Here is a 20199-nt window from a genome sequence, read left to right on the forward strand (position 1 = left end):
CCCGCCTCCATGGCTGAAGATTGTTCCCTCCAAATTCAGGTGACAGTGTCCCTTTAAAGGTAAGCTGCTGCCCAAGGAGTCTGGCATCTCCTCTCTCGTAGAACATGTTGATCCAGAGGAAGGCAAAAAAAACCCATGTGGCAAAGAGTAAGCTCCACATTGGGGAAAAAAATTCCTTCCCGACTCCACATACGGCAATCAGACTAATTCTCTGGATCAACGCCCTATCAAGGAATCTAGTATATATCCTGTAACATTATACTTTTCCAGAAAGGTATCCAGTCCCCTCTTAAATTTAAGTAACGAGTCACTCATTACAACATCATACGGCAGAGAGTTCCATAGTCTCACTGCTCTTACAGTAAAGAATCCGCGTCTGTTATTATGCTTAACCCCTTAGCGACCACCGATACGCCTTTTAACGGCGGCCGCTAAGGGTACTTAAACCACGGCGCTGTGGAAAAAGTAAATAGCGCCCCCCAGAGTCGGATTTTCTCTGGGGTCTCGGCTGCCGGGGGTAGCCGAGACCCCAGAGAACATGTTCCGGGGGGTTTTTTACCGACCCCGCTTTTGCGATCGCGGGTAATTAACCGTTTAATTTCTCTGTCCTCCGATCTGATCGCACATCAGAGGACAGAGAAAAGGGGTCCCCGATCGCCCCCCGATACTCACCTGTCTCCCCCGGTGCTCCTCGTGGCTCCCGATGGGCGCCGCCATCTTCAAAATGGCGGGCGCATGCGCAGTGCGCCCGCCGGCCGGCCCCGCGAGAATCTTTGGGGTCTCGGCTACCGGGGGTAGCCGAGACCCCAAAGAGCATGATCGGGTCTTACCGACCCCTGTTTTGTGATCGCCAGTAATCAACTGTTTACCGGCGACCGCAAAAAAAAAAAAAAAAAAAGCAAACTGTAATTCTCTGTCCTCTGATATGATCGCACATCATAGGACAGAGAAATAGGGGGATTCGGGGACCCTATTATACTTACCGGTGTCCCTGGGTCCTCCTGCTGCTCCTCTTGGCCGCCGGCGTCTTCTGGGGAAAAGAAAATGGCGGGCGCATGCGCAGTGCGCCCGCCATCTGTCTCCATCTGCCGGCCGGCAGGAGAAGAGCAGTTGGGGCTAAAATTAGGGTTAGGGTTAGGGCTAGGGTTAGGGCTAGGGCTAGGGTTAGGGCTAGGGTTAGGGCTAGGGCTAGGGTTAGGGCTAGGATTAGGGTTAGGGCTAGGGTTAGGGCTAAATTTAGGGTTAGGGTTGGGGCTAAATTTAGGGTTAGGGTTGGGGCTAAATTTAGGGTTAGGGTTGGCGCTAAATTTAGGGTTAGGCTTCTTTCACACTTACGTCGGTACGGGGCCGTCGCAATGCGTCGGCCCGACATACCGACGCACATTGTAAAAATTGTGCACAACTTGGGCAGCGGATGTAGTTTTTCAACGCATCCGCTGCCCAATCTATGTCCTGGGGAGGAGGGGGTGGAGTTACGGCCACGCATGCGCAGTCAGAAATGGTGGATGCGACGTACAAAAAAACGTTACATTGAACGTTTTTTTGTGCTGACGGTCCACCAAAACACTGATCCAGTGCACGACGGACGCGACGTGTGGCCATCCGTCACGATCCGTCGGCAATACAAGTCTATGGGCAAAAAACGCATCCTGCGGGCACATTTGCAGGATCCGTTTTTTGTCCAAAACGACGGATTGCAATGGATGCCAAACGACGCAAGTGTGAAAGTAGCCTTAGGGCTAGGGTTAGGGTTGGGGCTAAAGTTAGGGCTAGGGTTGGGGCTAAAGTTAGGGTTAGAGTTGAGATTAGGGTTAGGGTTTGGATTAGGGTTGGTATTAGGGTTAGGGTTGGCATTAGGGTTTACGCTTGGGATTAGGGTTAGGTTTGGGATTAGGGTTAAGGTTAGGGTTGTGATTAGGGGTGTATTGGGATTAGGTTAGGTTTGAGGTTAGGGTTGAAATTAGGATTAGGGGTGTGTTGGATTTAGAGTTTTGATTAGGGTTAGGGTTGACATTAGGGTTGTTTTGGGGTAAGGGTTGTGATTATCGTTAGGGTTCGTGATTAGGATTATGGATCGGGTTGGGATTAGGGTTAGGGGTGTGTTGGGGTTATGGATGGAGCTAGAATTGGGGGGTTTCCACTGTTTAGGTACATCAGGGGGTCTCCAAACATGACAGCCAATTTCTCCATCGTCTCATTGGGGGACACAGGACTGTGGGTGTATGCTACTGCCGCCAGGAGGCTGACACTAAGTAGGTATAAAAAAAAAAAAGTTAGCTCCTCCTCCATAGTATACACCTTGCCACTGGCCCTGACAGCTCCAGTTTATGCTTAGTGTCCGTAGGAGGCACATCTCAGGGTTTTCCCAGATGCTTTTTTCTCTGAAGATAAGACAGGGGCGACGGACCCTTTTGAAGGGGTCCGATCTCCCCAAACCAACAACGGGCGAGCACGTGGGATTTTTTTTGCCGGACTAAGAACCTGACCACCCTGAGGTAACGGAACCCTAGGTTGTACAGGCATTCATTCCTTGTCCGTGCAGCCTCCACTTCATCACCAATGCACGACTACGGTGTTTAAAGGAGGCAGACGGTCCCTCTCCTCGCCTTCTGAAGGGTGTAAGGAGTTAAGGTGCCTGCACCGTCTTTTAATATTTATATATGTGTATATATATATTTATATGTGGATTTTTTATGTCTAACCTTATGCGCTGTCAGAGGGCTGCACGGGGGGGGCTCCTGCTTCATCGCGCGTTCTGCTGGCGACTATATCCGGCGCTGTGCTGGTTTCCAGCGTTTTTTCCCCACAAGCAAACTTCAGCAGAGGCATGGGCGGAAGTCCCGCCCCTTTTTTAGGCGGTTTCCTGTTCGCTGAGGCATTATGGATCTTGTAGTCTGAGCATGGGCGGAAGTCCCGCCCCTTTTTCGGCGGCTTCCTGTTTTCTCTGTACAGCCTGTGGCATTATGGGTCTTGTAGTCTGGGGGAAGTCCCGCCTCCATGGCGACGGTTTACTTCCGGTTTCGAGCACCCAGCTTTCCCGGGAGAGCAGGGGAAAGAGTAAAATCTAGATCCCTGCTTCGGCCTAAACCGGGTCCATGTGCGGTAACTCCTCCCACTTTTTTCAGGCATCCGCCCTGTGAATTAGTTTATATGTGTGGTTTGCACAGGAGACATGGTTCAGTGTTTGAGAGCATACGGGGACACAGGACTGGGGTAAATGCTACTTCCCTCAGCCTGACAACAGTATTTGTTCTAGACCTAGTAGCTCATAAGGAGATACGGAGCATAGCAGCAGCAGCAGCAGCAATAGAGTTATGTCTAGAAAGACTAAGACTCACTCAGTTCTGTATACCTCATGCATTACCTGTCAGTCTACTTTTCCGCATGCGCAAAGTAACCATTTCTGTGAGGCTTGTGATTCCGAGCACGTGCAGGAGCCCCCGTCTGCTACCCTGTCTGCTTCCCCGCCGGCTATCCTGCCGGGTGTGCCTGTACCTGGGTCGGCAGTGTCTCCCCCTGAGTGGGTCATATCATTAACGCAGTCTATGACGTCTCTAACAAAGGAGGTTCAAGCCCCTGTCAGGGACATTCATCCGCCTGTTTTGGAAAGATCCTACGATTATCAGGATCCTCTGGCCTGCAGGGGCCGTACTCCCTCTAGGCAGACACAGGGGAAACGGTCCCACACAGCGTCTCCCGGTCCGTCAGGTGCATCAGCATCTTTGAATCCTGTCTCTCGATCTCCCTCTCCTGCGGAATTGAGTGAGCACGGTTCGGACTATGACTCAGAGGGGTCTTTTGATTTAGAAGCTCCTGGTTATCAGGAATCTGTTGACAGTCTCATTGAGGCCGTTAACCAGACCTTGGGAGTAGAGGATGTGGCCACCTTACCTTCTGGTCATAAGGTGTCCTTTAAGAAATTCAAGCAACCTCATAAGGTGTTTTCTACTCATCCTGAGTTTGAGGATTTAGTCCAACGTCACATGGAGCGACCGGATAAACGTTTCTTAGGCCAGAAGGCCCTAGGTGCAAGGTATCCATTCGCTCCAGAGCTTTGTAAAAAGTGGGCAGAATCCCCTTCAGTGGATCCTCCCGTATCCCGTTTGGCCTCTAGTACGTTGCTGTCTCTTCCTAATGGGTCGTCTATTAAGGATCCGACTGATCGGCTCCTAGAGAGTCTAGCTCGGTCTCTGTTTGAGGCTTCAGGGTCAGCCCTCGCACCGTCTTTTGCGGCCACATGGGTTGCCAAAGCTATGATAGCTTGGTCAGAGTCTCTAACTAAGGCTCTTCAGGATAAGGGGTTTCCTGTAGAGGTGATAGAGATGTCAAATCAGATATCTTTAGCAGGAAATTATCTGATTAATGCATCCTTGGATGCGGCAAATTGTTCAGCATTGGCTGCGGCAAATGCTATTGCTATCAGAAGGGCCCTATGGCTAAGAAATTGGCAGGCGGACTCTACTTCAAAGAAGTCCCTTACATCCCTTCCTTATCAAGGTGTCCGTCTTTTTGGCGAAAAATTGGATCAGCTTATATCTGATACCACGGGAGGTAAAAGTAATTTCCTTCCTCAACAAAAGGTTAAGCAACCTTTTCGTCGCCAATTTCAAGCAAGATTTAAATCCTTTCGTAACTCCCGGTGGTCTGCGGCACCAAGCGCAGGTCCCCCAAGTCGGCCTGTCCAAGACCGGGAGCACCAGGTCTCCTATAGGGCCAATCCATTGGCAAGAATGCGGTATCAACCGTCAAGACCTAGGGGATCTAGATATCCTCGATCTTCGGCTAAATGACTGGAGGCAACCTCTCGTCGCTTCCAACAGAGCAGGCGGTCGCCTACTACTGTTCCATCAGTCCTGGCTGTCAGTTGTTCACGACAGATGGGTAAGAGACCTGGTGGTTTCAGGGTACAAAATAGAGTTTTCCTGTCTCCCTCCAGGCCGGTTTTTTCCGTCCAGTCTTCCCAGTTCAAAAACCCGTCTAAGAGCTTTATTCAGAGCAGTCGAGTCTCTTCAGTCCAACGGGGTCATTGTCCCTGTTCCAAAGGAAGAAAGGTTCAAGGGGTTTTATTCAAATCTGTTTACGGTTCCCAAAAAGAATGGGACCGTGAGACCCATTCTGGACCTAAAGTGTCTAAACAAATTCATCAGCACTCGTCGCTTCCGTATGGAATCTCTCCGCTCGGTCATTGCGGCTATGGAAAGGGGAGAATTCCTGGCTTCCATAGATATTCAAGACGCCTATCTGCACGTTCCTATATTTCCTCCTCATCAAAAATTTCTACGGTTTTCCATAGGCGAGCGACACTTCCAATTCACTGCATTACCTTTCGGGCTCGCCACTGCTCCCAGGGTGTTCACGAAGGTGATGGCAACAGTGGTGTCAATCCTGCACTCTCGAGGCATAGTCATTCTGCCTTACTTAGACGATCTCTTAGTCAAAGGACCAACTTTTCAGGCATGCAGGGACAACGTCAACATCTCTTTGGACACCCTAGCTCGTCTAGGGTGGCTGGTCAATTTAAAGAAGTCATCTCTAGTACCATCTCGGAAGATCTCTTTTTTAGGGATGATCTTCGACACCTCTCAGGGGCTAACTATTTTATCCCAGGACAAGGTGCTTTGTCTCCGGCAGGAGGTAAAAATTCTTCGGCAGCCAAGTTTCCATTCAATCCGGTTCTGCATGAAGGTCTTGGGCAGGATGGTAGCAGCTATAGAAGTGGTTCCATTCGCCCAATTCCATCTTCGTCCACTCCAACAGGCACTTCTGTCAGCCTGGGACAGGAGTCCTTTGTCTCTCAACCTCAGGTGTCGTCTGGCTCCTGGGGTCAGGCAATCCCTGATATGGTGGATGAGGAGTTCCTCCCTACTTCAGGGGAAAGCCTTTCCTCCAGTTCATTGGCTGGTAGTCACTACAGACGCCAGCCTTCTCGGTTGGGGAGCAGTGATTCTCCAGCACACGGCTCAGGGTCGTTGGTCCCCAAGGGAATCAACCCTTCCAATCAATCTGTTGGAAATTAGGGCAATTTGGCTGGCTTTGCAGCACTTTCACCATCTTCTGGCGGGTCGCCCGGTGCGGATCCAATCGGACAATGCCACGGCCGTGGCCTACGTAAATCATCAGGGGGGCACTCGCAGCAGATCAGCCATGCGCGAGGTAGGACAAGTCCTCCGCTGGGCCGAGAACAATCACTCTGTGATCTCGGCAGTTTACATCCCGGGCAAGGAGAACTGGGCAGCAGACTTTCTGAGCCGACAGGGGCTTGCGCCCGGGGAATGGTCTCTTCACCCCGATGTTTTTCGACAGATATGTCTACGCTGGGGAATCCCGGACGTGGATCTAATGGCCACCGGGTCGAATACCAAAGTACCCAGGTTCGTTGCACGGTTTCGAGATCCAGGAGCAATTGCCGTAGACGCACTAGTCCTATCTTGGAACCAATTTCGTCTTCCATATCTGTTTCCCCCTCTGGCGCTGCTTCCAAAGGTCGTCAGGAAGATCAAGTTAGAGGGAGTTCCGACAATTCTAGTCGCCCCAGATTGGCCTCGGAGGTCATGGTACGCAGACCTAGTTCAGCTGATCGTCGGGGTTCCTTGGCAGCTACCAATGCAGCCAGATATTCTGTCGCAGGGGCCGATATTCCACCAGAACTTAGAGGCCCTGCGTTTGACGGCTTGGCCGTTGAATCTTGGATTCTGACCCAGGCCGGTTTTTCTCAGAAAGTAGCCTCAACTATGGTTAATGCTCGAAAGACAGCTTCAGCACGCATTTACCACCACACCTGGAAAGTCTTTCTCTCATAGTGCAGGAAGAAGGGTCTTCCTCCTCTTTGGTTTTCCATTCCTAATGTCCTAGCTTTTCTCCAATCTGGTCTAGACTCAGGTCTCGCTCCAAGTACCCTTAGGAGGCAAATATCCGCCTTATCGGTTCTTTTCCAGCGCAGGATCGCTACCAATCTGCAAGTAAAAACTTTTTTGCAGGGAGTCTCTCATATAGTCCCTCCTTACAAAGCTCCGATAGAAGCTTGGGACCTTAATTTGGTCTTGAGTGTTCTTCAGGAACCTCCATTTGAGCCCCTCCAAGATATTCCTTTAAGGTACCTTTCTTGGAAGGTTTTGTTTCTGGTAGCTATAACATCCATTAGGCGGGTATCGGAGTTAGCGGCCTTGTCCTGTCAGGCGCCGTTTCTACAATTTCATCAGGATAAGGTGGTGCTGAGACCAGCACCTTCCTTTTTGCCAAAAGTAGTCTCCTCATTCCACATTAATGAGGACATTGTCTTGCCTTCTTTTTGTCCTGCGCCTACACACCGGGTGGAAAAAGCTCTCCATACTCTAGATTTGGTGAGAGCTCTGAGAAGATACGTTTCTCGGACCGCTTCTTTTCGAAAGACGGATGTTCTGTTCGTTCTTCCTGCGGGTCATAAAAAGGGACTCGCAGCCTCTAGATCGACCTTAGCCAGATGGATAAGAATTACTATTCAGGATGCCTACCGTATCAAGGGTGCAGCCATCCCGGCTGGGATCAGGGCACACTCTACTCGGGCGGTAGGGGCTTCCTGGGCGCTTCGGCACCAAGCTTCAGCAGAGCAGGTTTGCAAAGCGGCCACTTGGTCCAGCCTGCACACTTTCTCTAAACATTATAATATCCACACTCAGGCCTCTGCTGATGCAAGTTTGGGAAGGAAAATTCTTCAGGCTGCGGTATCACACCTATAGGCGGTAAGTGCCTAGGGGTTTTCTTCCAGTGAGTCTTCTTCCCACCCTGGGACTGCTTTGGGACGATGGAGAAACAGGGATTTTTGTGTTACTCACCGTAAAATCCTTTTCTCCGAGTCGTTCATTGGGGGACACAGCTCCCTCCCTATTCATTTTATTTGTCTATGGAGTTGTTCAGTCTATAGTATTATTCTAGACATGTTGTCTTTGCTCTAATGCTGTTTTGTTTTCTCTATCTCCTACTGCTTGTGCACCAAACTGGAGCTGTCAGGGCCAGTGGCAAGGTGTATACTATGGAGGAGGAGCTAACTTTTTTTTTTTATACCTACTTAGTGTCAGCCTCCTGGCGGCAGTAGCATACACCCACAGTCCTGTGTCCCCCAATGAACGACTCGGAGAAAAGGATTTTACGGTGAGTAACACAAAAATCCCTGTTTTGCGCTCAAAAAGTCAAGTGGTGCTCCCTCCCTTCTGAGCTCTGCCGTGCGCCCAAACAGTGGGTTACCCCCACATATGGGGCATCAGCGTACTCGGGATAAATTGGACAACAACTTCTGGGGTCCAATTTCTCCTGTTACCCTTGTGAAAATAAAAACTTGGGGGCTACAAAATCTTTTTTGTGGAAAAAAAAAATATTTTTTATTTTCACGACTCTGCATTCTAAACTTCTGTGAAGCACTTGGGCATTCAAAGTTCTCACCACACATCTAGATAAGTTCCATGGGGGGTCTAGTTTCCAAAATGGGGTCACTAGTGGGGGATTTCTACTGTTTAGGCACATCAGGAGCTCTCCAAACGCGACATGGCGTCCGATCTCAATTCCAGACAATTCTACATTGAAAAAGTAAAACGGCACTCCTTCTCTTCCAAGCTCTGCGGTGCGCCCAAACAGTGGTTTACCCCCACATATTGGGTATCGACGTACTCAGGAGAAATCGCACAACAACTTTTGTGGTCTAATTTCTCCTGTTACCCTTGTAAAAATAAAAATTTGGGGGCAAAAATATCATTTTTGTAGAAAAAATGCGATTTTTTTTTCACGTCTCTACGTTATAAACGTCTGTGAAGCACATGGGGGTTCAAAGTGCTCACCACACATCTAGATAAGTTCCTTAAGGGGTCTAGTTTCCAAAATGGTGTCACTTGTGGGGGGTTTCTTCTGTTTACGCACATCAGGGGCTCTCCAAACGCGACATGGCGTCCAATCTCAATTCCAGCCAATTTTACATTGAAAAAGTAAAACGGCACTCCTTCTCTTCCAAGCTCTGCGGTGCGCCCAAACAGTGGTTTACCCCCACATATTGGGTATCGACGTACTCAGGAGAAATTGCACAACAACTTTTGTGGTCTAATTTCTCCTGTTACCCTTGTGAAAATAAAAATTTGGGGGCAAAAAGATCATTTTTGTAGAAAAAATGCAATTTTTTATTTTCACGGCTCTACGTTATAAACTTCTGTGAAGCACGTGGGGGTTCAAAGTGCTCACCACACATCTAGGTAAGTTCCTTAAGGGGTCTAGTTTCCAAAATGGTGTCACTTGTGGGGAGTTTCCACTGTGTAGGTACATCAGGGGCTCTCTAAACGTGACATGGCGTCCGATCTCAATTCCAGCCAATTCTGCATTGAAAAAGTCAAACGGCGCTCCTTCACTTCCAAGTTCTGCGGTGCGCCCAAAAAGTGGTTTACCTCCACATATAGGGTATTGGCGTATTCAGGAGAAATTGCATAACAAAATTTATGGTTACATTTCTGTTTTTACACATGTGAAAATAAAAAAAAATGGTTCTGAATTAAGATGTTTGCAAAAAAAAGTTAAATGTTCATTTTTTCCTTCCACATTGTTTCAGTTCCTGTGAAGCACGTAAAGGGTTAATAAACTTCTTGAATGTGGTTTTGAGAACCTTGAGGGGTGTAGTTTTTAGAATGGTGTCACACTTCGTTATTTTCTATCATATAGACCCCTCAAAATGACTTCAAATGTGATGTGGTCCCTAAAAAAAATGGTGTTGTAAAAATGAGAAATTGCTGGTCAACTTTTAACCCTTATAACTCCCTAACAAAAAAAAATTTTGTTTCCAAAATTGTGCTGATGTAAAGTAGACATGTGGGAAATGTTATTTATTAACTATTTTTTGTGACATATCTCTCTGATTTAAGGGCATAAAAATACAAAGTTTGAAAATTGCAAAATTTAAAAAAATTTCGCCATATTTCCGTTTTTTTCATAAATAATCGCAAGTAATATCGAAGAAATGTTACCACTAACATGAAGTACAATATGTCACGAAAAAACATTCTCAGAATCAGCGGGATCCGTTGAAGCGTTCCTGAGTTATAACCTCATAAATTGACAGTGGTCAGAATTGTAAAAATTGGCTCGGTCATTAAGTACCAAATTGGCTCTGTCACTAAGGGGTTAAACCTTCTTTCCTCCAGACGTAGAGGATGACCCCTTGTCCCTGTTTCAGGTCTATGATTAAAAAGATCATCAGAAAGGTCTTTGTACTGTCCCCTCATGTATTTATACATTAAAATAAGATCACCCCTTAGCCTTCGTTTTTCCAAACTAAATAGCCCCAAGTGTAATAACCTATCTTGGTATTGCAGACCCCCCAGTCCTCTAATAACCTTGGTCGCTCTTCTCTGCACCCGCTCTAGTTCAGCTATGTCTTTCTTATACACCGGAGACCAGAACTGTACACAGTATTCTAAGTGTGGTCGCACTAGTGACTTGTATAGAGGTAAAATTATGTTCTCCTCATGAGCATCTATGCCTCTTTTAATGACAGAGCTGCGTCCAAAGCACTGCATATACAGAACATGGAAACATACCCTAACAGTAGCCTAAGAACCTTCTGTCTTTTCAATCTCATTTTTCTCTAACAGTCGCAAAGTTATGTTCATAGCAGCAGGGAAGGGAAGTAGACTGCTAGAGAGAAGAGCACCACAGCTGATTCTGCAAGGGAAATAGGAGTGATCAATCACACAACTGCATCATCATGTACATAGGTAGAACATGGCAGGATCTGCAGGAGAGGGAGAGAGCACACAATGTCAGCATTAGTTTCTGCAAAGAGGAGAAGAGATCAGACTGATGCTAGATTGAGAAATCAGCACAGAGCTGAGGTTGTATTAGTATTTGAGAGCTGGCGATGGCAGCAGCATTGTAGATTCACGGAATTCATACCCAAAATGTACTCTTAGGGATGGACTTGCTCACATAGGGAAAGTCTAAAACTAGAAGTCAGACCATGTGTTCTGAAAATGAATGAAGAAATGGTGTTTGCAGCTTTAACCTCAATGCAGCATTTAAAATATAAGATACCCACTAAAAAATGTTAAAACCTATTTTTTAGGGAATTTTAGCGAATATACTCGGTACTCGAGATTTCCCAAGCATGCTCGGGTGTCCTCCAAGTATTTGTAAGTACTCGGAGATTTAGTTTTCAGTGCCGCAGCAGAATGATTTACATCTGTTAGCCAGCATAAGTACATGTGGGGATTCCCTAGCAACCAGGCAACTCCCACATGTACTTATGCTGGCTAGTAGCTGTAAATCATTCAGCTGCGGCGCTGAAAACTAAATCTCCCGAGTACTTACAAATACTCGGAGGACACCCGAGCGTGCTCGAGAAATCTCGAGTAACGAGTATATTTGCTCATCACTAGTGTGGACCAAAATTCCTTCTGATGTGCGCAAACATCATCAACTACAAAAAACGCGCTGACTGCTGTGCTTGCCAACAAGGGGTTTGCCACCAAGTATTAAGTCTTGTTTGCCAGAGGAAACAAATACTTTTTTTCACACTGCAAAATGCAAATCAATTTATATAATTTATATAATGTGATTTTTCTGGATTTTATTTTTGATATTCTATCTCTCAATGTTAAAATTAACCTTCCTTTAAAATTATAGACTGTTCATGTCTGTGTCAGTGGGCGAACTTACCAAATTAGCAAGGGATCAAATAATTATTTCCTTCGTTGTACATCAAACAGAGGATACCATCATGCTGTGAAGAGAGCTTTACTCCATAGCAAGTCTTGATTTTACATGTCATTCATCATTGTCATGATCATGGGCAAAAGTTAATGCAGCTCTAACCTTAAAGTGAATTATAGCGAGTGTATAACTGAGAATGAACTATTTTATATTGACCCACTAATTTCTGCCAATGTTTTTGAACTTCTAAGTAGTAATGCACACCAGTTTTGTTACGTTTGCGTTCATGGATTTGCTAAGTTCTTTTACATAAACGATGGCAATAGGTCATGTCTTGTCAACACTAATAAGAGGACATTTATTTCTGTTTTTTGATTACAGGAGAAAGCTATGTTTGTGCCTCAAATGAGACTTATCGAAAGGTAGACTACAATCGAAACACAAGTCCCAACTGGTCTGTGAATGTAAGGACTGGGTCTGGCCGATCTTTGTCGTCCTTAACCACACTGAAGAATGAAATGAAAGAAAGCAAGGACTTCATTAAGCCCAAGCTTGTGACCGTCATCCGGAGTGGAGTGAAGCCACGCAAGGCCGTGCGGATCCTTCTAAACAAAAAGACTGCACACTCTTTTGATCAAGTCTTAACAGACATCACAGATGCGATAAAGTTGGATTCAGGTGTTGTCAAGAGGCTATGTACTCTGGATGGGAAACAGGTAAGTGAATATCTATTAGAGAAGATGCATAAGTCGTAGGAAAAGAATTGGGTATGAAATGATGCTGTATACCACATAGACAGATTATTTCTAAATTCTCAGTGGTCTTTCCTTTTTTTATTTTCCGCTATAACCACAGTACAAAGGGCTAAATGTACAATGGTTTTCCTGATGCACACAGTGCACATTGCCATTTGTAAATATGGAATCGAACAAAGGTTGAAACCAACTACAACTTTTGGCATCTGTGGTATTGTGGGCACATGTTCAAATCTTTGGACACACAATTCAGTATTTCCTGTTGCTTAGAAAGTGTGTTTTCAAGTCTTTAGGGTTTACTTTTGGATTTAATTCATTGTAAATTTTTATGGGAAATGAATGATTGTCTTTGTATTTGGTTAAGAAAAATGCAAAATGAAAGACAAATTCTACCTAATCTTTTGACGTATCAAAATCCTACAAATTTTTCAAGCACTTTCAAACTCCAGTTATCTTGAATCACAATATAAAAAAAGTTTGTAGACCAATACCTGACCACTTGCTATATGATTCTTGATGAGGATAATGGACAAATATACAACAAGGGGTCTAGTCATAGATGGTGCACAGGTTGCAATTGTACCCAGGCCCTGAAGCTTGGGGGTGAGGCCAAATCTTTAGCTCACCAGTACTATAAATTACATGTCATATCTGTGAGGCTCTATTGTAGATTATGCATCTGAGCCCAGTTCTGCTTCTCTATGAACTTGGACTACCGAGAGTATAAAGGTATTTTTCAGCTAATACCTTATGCTAATAGGCTGTCACTTGTCACTGTCAGAAGAGTGTGTGTCTGACGGCGGCCACCACAAACACTGATCATCTGATTAAAGCAGCTGCAAGGAGTGCTGATTGTACTTCATCGTCTAACAGCCACTGCTTCATATATTTTATAGTAGCAGTGCATGCTACGGTTTGTCAGTCTCATTCCTATTAATGGAACTGAGCTGCAACTCTGCAAAATGTACAGAGCTGTGCCTGGTCAAGCTGCTCACCGGAGTACTATTGCCTTATCAGTCAGCTGATCGAAAATCTAACAAAAATCCTTTAGTACATAGAGTGGCTTGTGAAAGTATTCACCCATTTTTGATTTTTACATAACCTGTGTATGAATATGTAATCTGATTTGTGTTTGTTGTACTAAATAGCCTAGGTTGATGAAGTGAGAAAAATATAGGCATAAATTACATTTATGGGATCAAATAACTAAAAATTGGCATGTGCATATGTATTCACCTCTTTTGCTATGAAGCCCCTAAACATTTCTGGTGCAAGCAGTCACATGCTTAAAAGGAAGTCCACCTTTGTGCAGTCTAAGTGTCACATGGTCTGTCAGCATACACACACCTTTTCTGAAAAGCCACAGAGGCTGCAACACCATTAAACAAGTGTCACCACTAACCAAGCAACACCCTAAAGACCAAAGAGATCTCCAACGAAGTCAGGACAAAGTTGTTGAGGAGTACAAGTCAGGGTTGTTTTATAAAGAAAAAGCATCCCAATCTTTGATAAACCCACGGAGGACCATCAAATCCATTATCATCAAATAGAAAGAACATGGTACCACAACAACAAATCTGCCAAGAAAGGGCCACCCACCGAAACTCTCAGCTCGGGCAAGAAAGGCATCAATAAGAGAGACAGCTTAGAGACCAAAGGTAACCCTGAAGGAGCTGCAGAGTTCCCAAGGAGAGACACGAGAATCTGTCAATACGACCACAATAATCCACAGGCTCCATAGAGGTGGCCTTTATGGAAGAGTGGGCAGAAAAAAGCCTTTACTTACACCCCAAAATGGTAAGACTGGTTTTGAGTTTGCCAAAAGACATGTGGCAGACCCCCTAAATATATGGAGGTAGGTTCTGTGGTCAGATGAGAACAAAATTGAACCTTTTGTCTACCAAGGTAAATACTATGTTTGGGGCCAAAACAACACAGCTCATGACCCCAGGAACACATGTTTTTTGGCAGCAGGGAAAAGGAAAATGGTACTATTCACGGGGAAGATGGATGGTGCAAAATGCAGGGATATTCCTGAGCAAAACCTGTTTCAGTCCGTCAGTGATTTTAGACTGGGACAGAGGTTCACCATCCAACAAGACAGTGACCCAAAGCATACTGCTATGGCAACACTCGAGTGGTTTAAGGGGAAATGTATAAATGTTTTGGAGAGGCCTATTGAAAGCCCAGACCTTAGTCCAATTAAGAAACTGTGATCAGACTTGAAGATTGCTGTTCACCAGAGGAAAGCATATAACTTGAAGAAGCTGGAGAAGTTTTTTCTTGAGAAATGGCCAAAAATCCCAGTGGCAAGATATGGAAAGCTTATAAAGCCTTATCCAAAGCGACTTGCAGCTGTAATTGCCGCAAAAGGAGGCTCTACAAAGTACTGACTTTACGAGGGCGAGTATTTATGCACACTGAAGTTTTCAGTTAATTTGTCTCATTTGTTGTTTGCTTCACAATAAAAAAAAATGTTCCCTTTGTAGACTTGTTCTTTATATGAACTCATCCCAAGCCTTAAAAAAACATTGAAATTCCAGATTGTGAGGTAGTAAAACGTTGAAAAATGCCTGGGGTTTTAAATGCTTTCGCAAGCCACTGTATATGTTTAAAATAAATTGTGACGCAATATAAAAGACCATGTTAAACTTTTTTTTTTTCTTTTTTATTAAAGTATTGGCTGCCCATTCTTCGTTAATAAAGTTTATCCGCCAGTATTGCTTCTCTCTTCTTGTTCTTTTTTTCTTCAATAATGACTTTAAGTTGTTTTTTTTTTTATGCTCATGATGATGTATAACAGACTTACGGTAAATCAATCTGCTAAGGTGCGATAGGATTATCTGTACAATGTCTGGGTCCTTTTAACAATAAATAGTTATAGTAGGAATATGTCACTGTAAATAATACCGCATTCATCACAGTATAACACAATGTGGTGCCAAAGGTGGTAGCTGAGCCCAGCTGTTGTTTTATAGAAAATACAGCAAAAATCTGTTTGTTTTTCTGTTGCTTTTCTTCTTCAGTCATGTGGGTGAATTGTCAGTGTTCAGCTCATGTAGGCAGATATTAGTAACAGCAGGCATGGGAATCATTGTTCTTTAGGAGCCAAAAATATACAGTATGCTTGCTTCAACTTCTACAGTAGTTATAAAGTCTCAGAGGAGTGCGGTATTACAGTATTAGGTGGATTTAGAAGCAAAGTGTTTTTTTGTTTTTTTTTTGTTTTTTTTTATCCCTTATCGCTATTTGTTTTTTCTATGGCACAGTCATTAAGGGTTATTGTTTTTTAGACACTTCAGTGGGTTGCTTGCTTTTGATTGAAAAGCTAAATTCAGCACTTCCCTTCTCTTCTCTTCTGAATACAAGTAGTTGGGTAAATGAACTTTTTCTACTGGGGGCAAATCTGTAGTAGGGGCCTCAGATCAGTACTCGGAGTTTAAAAATGCTGCTTCATCTCTTATCTATGGGTTGTGTCACACAGACTTGTATCATGAAGAATGCAAATTGTGATGAGACCAGTAGAAAGGACAGGTCATGATAACTACATGCACAGCACTTCTCTGCATTGTGGAATCATACATGCATTTTTATTGTCTGCTATGCACTATCTTGTCCAGTACTGCAAAATAAAATGTCTACGTATGTATAAATAAAAAAAACACTTGGAAGATAAAAAAAAAAAAAAAACTTCTTTCTCCTCCCTATGTGCTTTAGAACACGTTTACCGGTAGTTTTGTCCTTATAGCTCACATTTGAGTTACACCATGTTTTATTTTTTTACATTAAAGGGGGTGTTCTCAAGATTGAGAGTTATTCCCTATCCACTAACCACTGTGACCCCCCACCACCACCAGTTCCCAGAACCGAGACTCTAAGCTCGGATATTTTTCGGCACTGCAAACATTTGTATAGGCTACCTCAGTAGTAGAATAGTCTCGGGCTTAAACCCTGGCACTGTCCCGTTGTAGCTTACTTGCCTACATTTGTCACGTTTAGTAATTAGCACTGGACATTAGACTAAACATAAGTAACATGCTTGGAATACTTCCCTCTATTCTAAGCCAGACTCCTCATATTGTAGATTGTACTTCTATAGTTTTGTTATTCCACTGTTTGATTCTGGGTATGTGTAACTTTATCAACGTGTACATTTCTTTACTTGCTTTTTCTTACCTTTCTTTTCCTCTTGATGTATTCTAGTCTAAAAGCTAAACTACCATAATTTCTCAACACTTAATGAAAACAAGCAATGGAGCCACAATTTACTCTCCCAGCTTTCCTTGCTTTTTTTCCCGCATTTTGTTAAGAGAAATGTATAAGGCTCTGTTCAGATCTACATTGAGCCTCCATCACAGATTGTGCCAAAAGTACCAGATGCTACTGGTGTTCTGCATGTAAGGCATCTGGCAGTTCTCTTATTAACACTGATTAAAGAGCGAGCTGCAAAACATTATTGTGTGGACGGTGGTAGCTGCAGCTCATAAATATTTGGAAATTTGATAACTGGGGATTTTATGAAGATGACTGTAAGAAAGAAAAATAAAACTAATTTAGTGCGAGAATTAGGGCGTCTGCATCTTCTTTTTGCTGACCTCAGATATGCCACCATGAGCGTTAATCTTTAAGGCAGCAATATGGAAATAAGGTATGTTGGCTTCATAGCAATGCTGGCTAGACTGCGTGACCTAACCACCTTCTAGAGTCTGTTTGCAAAGAATGTGAAGACACTCAGTTTTGCCCAGCAAGACCAGTTTTCAAAAAAATTCATGAAGAAATGACTGCGATGTTTAAAATATTTGTTAGGCCCCCTTCACTCGTCCGTTCTTTGCATCCATATGCGGTCTGTTTTTTAAGTACTGCAAATACAGACACACGCACGATAATCTCATTGAGGTCACCGCAGATTATTGGGCCGCTCACAGTGAACTGAGCACGTGTTTCTATTATACTCTGCCTCTGATTGTTTCACTCCTGATTTTGGCTTACAAATACTGATGTAAATACTGATCAAATGCTGAACGTGTGAACGTGGCCTTAGAGGGGTATTTTCAACTACCTGTATAAGTTAAGACACAAGTTTTGATTGGACAGTGGGGGTATGTGCACATGGTATCATTTATATGCCAGCACAGCACCCAAGTTTTCCGAGGTAAATTTGCTTCAGGAAAACGCCGGCTGTTGTTTTTTTTTTTTTTTCCTGAGGCATCTTTGTCATTGTTTTTTGCATCTTTTATTCTTAACTGTTAAATATAGAGAGCATATATAGAAGCATGTCACTTTCCACTACTTCAGTGTTTCCGAACCCTGAAGCAGCTAAAAGAAGCGACAAAAAATGGAGTAAGTTCCCAGCAATGTTTCTTTGACTTTGCTGTGCACAATGTTCATTTTATGGGGCACTTTTGCTATGCTCTTTTGGGCAGATTTTGGACAGATTCTGCTTGAAAAAAGAGGCCTTGTGCACATACCTTTTGGAGAGTTTCTGCATCAAAAACCCGTAACAAATTCATTGTGAAAATACCCATAGGACCATTTACGCAGACCAAGCAGCGGTCTAAACATCCATCAATAGGCAGTCGCCTAATAGGCTGCTTACACAAGCAGTGTCGCATCTCCAACAGAACCTGCGACTTCTGCTCCTGTCACCATCTGGCACTGTATTCACTCCGCGGGCAGCGCTTGTGGTGGAGTTGTCAGAACCAGAAGCTCTGGAAGGCGTGCTTTGTCCAGCAACTAAGGTTAGAGTGGCTAGGACCTGTAGTGTCGAGTCTGTGTGCTATCCAGCTGACGTTATCAGCGCCCTGCTCCAGCCAGTTGGAGAGCGCCACACCTTACTAAGGCTTCCAGGTTGCTGCTGAAAGCTGCCAGATATAGCCTAGCGTTTCCCTGGCTAGGTGTGTGTCTTCTGCTCCTGTTTAGTTTGGTTTAGTATATTCCTGTTTTTTTCCCGGCTTGTTTCTGACTATTCTTACGGATCCTAATTTTATCCTTGACGTGACCGCTTACCCCTGACCCTGCTTGGCAACCGCTCCTACCTCTGGGCGGCAGCCCTTCTATGGTAACATACCACTGGGTCCTGTTGAAAAACTAGATCCCTGTACAGTGGTTTAAGAGTAGTGAGATTTCTTTGGAGTCTGCCACATGGAGTAGCTTGTGCCAAAATTCTGTCCGAGATAGCCTTTTGAACCTGTTGCCTCGGGCAGACATTACAGACTGTAGTAAATGATGTGCACTAAAAGATCTGTAGTAGGCTGTCACTCATCTTGTCAAAGTAAGACCTGTTTACACAGGATGATGTACCGCCGAGAACGATGATATTGACGCAAAAGATCATTTCACCTGATGAAACAAGTTATTGCTCATTGATTCATCAGGTGATCAACGGCCTGTTTACACAGAAAGATCATGAATTTAAAAAAAAAAAAATGCTTTTTCACAATAATCTTTCAGTGTAAATGCAGTTTTAGTGATATTTAGGCCAAAGGACGTAGATGCAGACAGAGAAAAGTACAAGGCCAATGTGCTGCATTTATAGAATTTATAAATGTAACCAGCCCCAGAAGGAAACATACTCAGAAATAGATTATTGGGATGTGTACTGGCAAAATTCCAACAAAATGCCAGTCAGATTGATTCCTGGTTCTGTGCATTTACACTGTTGAGGCATATAATCCCTTTAGTTTAATAGGATTTTATACTTATAGTCTACATTTTGTGACATTCTAATCTATGATTGTGAGTTTAATGACTGAATGCTGCCAATTAGATGGCTTAACTACGGGAAAATAACATGGCACAAAATGAGAAGTTCCTACCAGAGCAATATGTTATGTGTAACAAAACATACAGTGGGGCAAAAAAGTATTTAGTCAGTCAGCAATAGTGCAAGTTCCACCACTTAAAAAGATGAGAGGCGTCTGTAATTTACATCATAGGTAGACCTCAACTATGGGAGACAAACTGAGAAAAAAAATCCAGAAAATCACATTGTCTGTTTTTTTTATCATTTTTTTGCATATTATAGTGGAAAATAAGTATTTGGTCAGAAACAAACAATCAAGATTTCTGGCTCTCACAGACCTGTAACTTATTCTTTAAGAGTCTCCTCTTTCCTCCACTCATTACCTGTAGTAATGGCACCTGTTTAAACTTGTTATCAGTATAAAAAGACACCTGTGCACACCCTCAAACAGTCTGACTCCAAACTCCACTATGGTGAAGACCAAAGTGCTGTCAAAGGACACCAGAAACAAAATTGTAGCCCTGCACCAGGCTGGGAAGACTGAATCTGCAATAGCCAACCAGCTTGGAGTGAAGAAATCAACAGTGGGAGCAATAATTAGAAAATGGAAGACATACAAGACCACTGATAATCTCCCTCGATCTGGGGCTCCACGCAAAATCCCACCCCGTGGGGTCAGAATGATCACAAGAACGGTGAGCAAAAATCCCAGAACCACGCGGGGGGACCTAGTGAATGAACTGCAGAGAGCTGGGACCAATGTAACAAGGCCTACCATAAGTAACACACTACACCACCATGGACTCAGATCCTGCAGTGCCAGACGTGTCCCACTGCTTAAGCAAGTACATGTCCGGGCCCGTCTGAAGTTTGCTAGAGAGCATTTGGATGATCCAGAGGAGTTTTGGGAGAATGTCCTATGGTCTGATGAAACCAAACTGGAACTGTTTGGTAGAAACACAACTTGTCGTGTTTGGAGGAAAAAGAATACTGAGTTGCATCCATCAAACACCATACCTACTGTAAAGCATGGTGGTGGAAACA

At 44.1% G+C, this 20199-nt stretch overlaps 1 protein-coding gene across 4 annotated transcripts in view; it reads left to right on the forward strand.

The window, feature by feature from the left end:
* DCLK2 (doublecortin like kinase 2) overlaps positions 1-20199 on the forward strand; it is a 197323-nt gene that overhangs the window by 12241 nt on the left and 164883 nt on the right. For all 4 annotated transcript variants that reach the window (XR_011316970.1, XR_011316971.1, XM_069744050.1 and 1 more), the window contains exon 2: positions 12040-12374. Coding sequence is in view for 2 of the 4 variants with exons in the window: in XM_069744050.1 (XP_069600151.1) it covers positions 12040-12374 (335 nt within the window). In the remaining 2 variants the exon portion in view is untranslated. The remainder of the gene's footprint in view (positions 1-12039; positions 12375-20199) is intronic.

Source organism: Ranitomeya imitator, chromosome 1 (genome assembly GCF_032444005.1).
Source record: "Ranitomeya imitator isolate aRanImi1 chromosome 1, aRanImi1.pri, whole genome shotgun sequence".
Lineage (NCBI taxonomy): Eukaryota > Metazoa > Chordata > Amphibia > Anura > Dendrobatidae > Ranitomeya > Ranitomeya imitator.